The sequence below is a fragment of the Pinus tabuliformis genome, chromosome 4_2 (genome assembly GCF_031772625.1).
Source record: "Pinus tabuliformis cultivar Carrire ecotype Pingquan chromosome 4_2, CPIR1, whole genome shotgun sequence".
Taxonomy (NCBI): domain Eukaryota; kingdom Viridiplantae; phylum Streptophyta; class Pinopsida; order Pinales; family Pinaceae; genus Pinus; species Pinus tabuliformis.
Genome location: NC_142304.1, coordinates 362,182,094 through 362,186,172, shown reverse-complemented (window position 1 = coordinate 362,186,172; position 4,079 = coordinate 362,182,094). Strand labels below are relative to the sequence as shown.

At 40.4% G+C, this 4,079-nt stretch overlaps 1 protein-coding gene across 1 annotated transcript; it reads left to right on the top strand.

Annotated features, from left to right (window-relative positions):
* Positions 1 to 1,290: 1,290 nt before the first annotated feature.
* LOC149169440 (pentatricopeptide repeat-containing protein At4g18520, chloroplastic-like) lies at positions 1,291 to 2,514 on the top strand. Its single transcript, XM_089425192.1, has one exon. The coding sequence runs from the start codon at positions 1,291 to 1,293 to the stop codon at positions 2,512 to 2,514; it is 1,224 nt and encodes a 407-aa protein (XP_089281318.1).
* The last annotated feature ends 1,565 nt before the right edge of the window (positions 2,515 to 4,079 follow it).

The following is a 4,079-nucleotide window of genomic DNA, read 5'->3' as shown; positions in this document are numbered from 1 at the left end:
TGAAACTCACTCTCTGCTTTGCTCCTCAAACTCTCTCGAAACTCATTCCTTGCTTTTCTCATGACACGCTCTGCTTTGCTCCTGAAACTAGCTCGAAACTGAAACTCACTCTCTGCTCTGCTGCTTTGCTCCTGGCTCATGGCACATGCAGAGGAAGGATTTGTGGACAAACGTGGATGCTTGTGCACAACCATTAGACATCTGGCACTGGCTGCATGCAAGGTGCTGCATGCAGGGCACCGAGAACATGCATGAAAGGAAAACAGGCACCCTGAACATGCATGAAAGGAAAACTTTGAACATGCATGAAAGGAAAACTTTGAGCAGCAAAACAAATAAACTTTGGATAAAATAACGATGTCCATCGTAATGTGCCTCGAAACAAGTGAGGTTTACAATAAGAGGTGTAAGTGAAAAGTTTGGTTAAAATTTCGTTGCGCGAAATTGGAATGCCCAAACCTTAGCTTAAATTTTGGTGAACAGTGCGGTCAACGGAAACTAATATGAATTCAACGCATAGCGATCGCTAATAGTTCCTGCTTTGCCGTAGGCAGGGACTAAAAAGGGAATTTGATTGCCACAATCTCCCTCCAGAAGGAAAGCTTTGTATTCATTTCTTCTACTGTATTCATTGAAATAGAAATGAATTTTCCCATTGGCACATATAATTCTAATTGCCTTCTTTCCAATAATTATCAATTTCTAAATTTATTTATTTTCTAAAAAAACTCGATCTCTTCTATTTTGATTTGTGTTCTAGAAAAATAAGCTAAGCTCGAACATGAAAAAAAATTATGTTATCATAAAATAAAATGAATTAAATTGTGTAAATATTCTATTGTTAGATGTTAGGCTTTCTAATCTATGATGATGAGTCTAGATATCATACTTTCTGATCCATGAAGATGAATAGAGTGTCCACCCAAAACTCCACACAAAAAGAGCAGTCCATTTTCTAAAAATAAATTCAGAAAATTTAATATATCAATTTTATTTTTTTCGCCTTGAGATATCATTTTTCTCACACCTTTACCAAATATATCTCTAACACGAATGCAAACTTATAAGCACATAAAAGTTATGACTGAATAAAATCTCATTTTATATATGGACAGAAAAAATCCTCCGTCCTGCAAAATACCCATAAAAATTCCCAACCCTACCTAGGGCTAAGATACATATTAAGTGTGTTTAGATATCGTGTGGTTGCGGTTTTCATAAAGGTGATCTGTAGTGGATTTGGAGTTTATCCAGCGACTTCGCTGACTCTCCTTGTGAACTCATCGAGTAATGGCAATAGCAGTGGCTCCGCCTTTCCCTGGCCTGGGCCAGCCTGATAGCTTTAACGTGCGGATTTGCGGCCCTCCTTCTAAGAATAAGAACATGTACAACAAGTCTGTAAAACCCATACAAAGAGGGCAACCATTGACACGATCCATTGTCACCAGTCGGCCTCGTAAGAAGAAATCTTTAGTAGATAAGAATGGGGAATCACAATTGGAGGAAGCCATGTGTATCTTTCGTCTTATGAACACTTTAAATATTAGTGTTGATGACGAAATCTACGCCAATCTCTTGCAGGGCTGTGCTCACACATATTCCATTAGAGAAGGCACCAGATTGCATGCACATATCACCAAAATGGGATTGCAGCCCAGCCTTTTTCTGGCAAACAATCTCGTTAACATGTATGTTAAATGTGGGAAACTGTTTGATGCACGCCTAGTGTTTGACAAAATGCCGAAACGAGACGAGGTCTCATGGTCTGCTATGATTTCAGGGTATGCTGAGAATGGGTTTGCAGAGGAGGCTTTGAAATTCTATTTCAGAATGAGAGCTGCAGGGATGAAACCCAATCACTTTACTTTTGTTGGTGTCCTGCAAGCGTGCACTTGCCTCGGGGATTTGAAGCTGGGCGGCCAGGTCCATGCCTGGATTGTTAAAATGGGTTTTGGGGAGAATGTGTATTTGGGCAGTGCTCTCGTGCATCATTATAGCAACTGCGCAAGTATAAAAGATGCACGAAAAGTGTTTGACGAAATGCCTGAACGAGATGTTGTCTTGTGGACTGCCATGGTCGCAGGGTATGCCGGGCGAGGGCATGCTAAGGAGTGCTTGGATCTTTTTAATCAAATGAGACTTGTGGGTGTAGAACCCAGTGAGTTTACCTTTCCGAGTGTTCTTAGGGCATGCACTTGTCTGGGAGGTATAAAACATGGAGAACGGATTCATGCTTACGCCATTAAAATTGGAGTGGAGTCAGATGCCTTTGTTGGCAGCGCCCTTGTTGATATGTATGGAAAGTGCGGAAGTTTGGTTGATGCACGCCGAGTTTTCAATGAAATTCCTGAAAGGGATGGAGTGCTGTGGAATGCCATGATTTCAGGATGTTTACAGTGGGGATGCGATAAGCAAGCATTGGTGCTCTTAAATCGGATGAAATCGGCAGGTTTGAAGCTAGATGAATTCCTCATTATCAGTGTTTGCAATTCATGTGGAATCAAAGCAGTTTAGCCAGATGGAACGCGGATGAATCTCGATGGGTTGAAAATAGGTTTTATAGGAAATATTATAGCACACGTTTTGGCTGACAAAATGCCAAAATAATGTGTCCGATATCATAAATACCACCATTGTCAATACTCGTGAGAGAGACTAGTTTCCATTGCCCTCCATATCGGCGATGTGCTTCGCTTGCTTGCACTATCTGCGATCGCTTATGAGATGTGAATATCTCGGCAGAGCAAAGGTGTTTGCGGACAATAGCCAAAGCAGGGAGGGATTTTGTATTTGATGGCAAGCAAGGCCGTTCAATGTGACAGGCTTGTTACAACACTGGATAGGATTTGTCCGCACTACTACTTTTCAAAATTAGGGCAATAGAGTTAACAAATGACATGGAAAAAATTCTATCCTTTTTAACTATTCTGGGATATTGGTGTGCCTGTTCACACAAATTTGCGCTTCAACATAGGAAAGGATTGCATAGATTTTCACATGCTGTTTGACGTGCAATGAGCCATCTAGTCAGCTGCAGCCTGCAAGTAATTCTTTGAGGAAGCCGATTGATTGGGTTCAGGGGAAGGGTACCAAACGTCAGTTCCTTCCATATCCTACGCCTTCTGCCTTTTGTTGGACTAGAGTTTCTCTTTAAAGTATTTTAACAGTCAAGATTTTGCGATACATAACTCATTCAATAATTTTACGCAGTTACTCTTCCCATAAGTTCTCAGTGAACACAAAGGTGCAGCACGGGATGATTTTTTTTTCATTCCTCTCCTCTGTTATTGGTTTAACAGTTAACACTATTGTATTACAGCTCTACATAGTGGGCATGCTTTAGCTATGTTTCTGTTAGTTGGACTATCTCCCACACTGATCAAAACTCAACAATAGCTATTCTCCAACAATAGTGAATCAGAGTTCACTTACAATGAAGTGCTCAGGAGGCATGCTGGAACATTGCGATGCCCAACGGGGTCAAAGCCAGTTCCAATATCAGGCATCTAACTTGACTTTAAAATGGATCTGACGAGTTGGAACACCTGCCAGAAGAACGCCAACCAAACTAGTTTTGACAGCTGACAAGTTGGAATTTCAGCAACTCAATTGACAGTGTTTGATTTCCGACAGCTGACATCGACTTTGGCTTCTGGGATGTGACAAGCTCCATCAAGCCTTGGCGACCTGCTCGATCTGATACGGACATCGGCAGCCAATACAGCAAGAACCTTGAACATAACATTCACATATGATTTCATGACAATTCTTCTTCTTTAGAATCTTTGGTGACTTCAATAACATAAACGTATGATTTCATGACAAATTTTCTTCTTTAGTATCTTGGCTGACTTTCATAATCTTTTTAAGTTTGCTAGAGTCCATATCAGACTTCGAAGTACTCTAGCACAAACTTTCTTTCCTTGTCAGTAGAGAATCGTGCTACAGCACTCAGTTTTATGATTCATGATTGTGCTATTGTATGTTTGACATATCTCTAGTTCTAGTTCTTAACGGATGCATCTAAAATTTCTTGGTAAATAGACAAACAATTAGTTTTCTATTTTAAAATCCTTGCA

Bases quoted from the DNA above. Each gene is read 5' to 3' on its own strand.
- LOC149169440 (XM_089425192.1), top strand. From the start codon at position 1,291: ATGGCAATAGCAGTGGCTCCGCCTTTCCCTGGCCTGGGCCAGCCTGAT.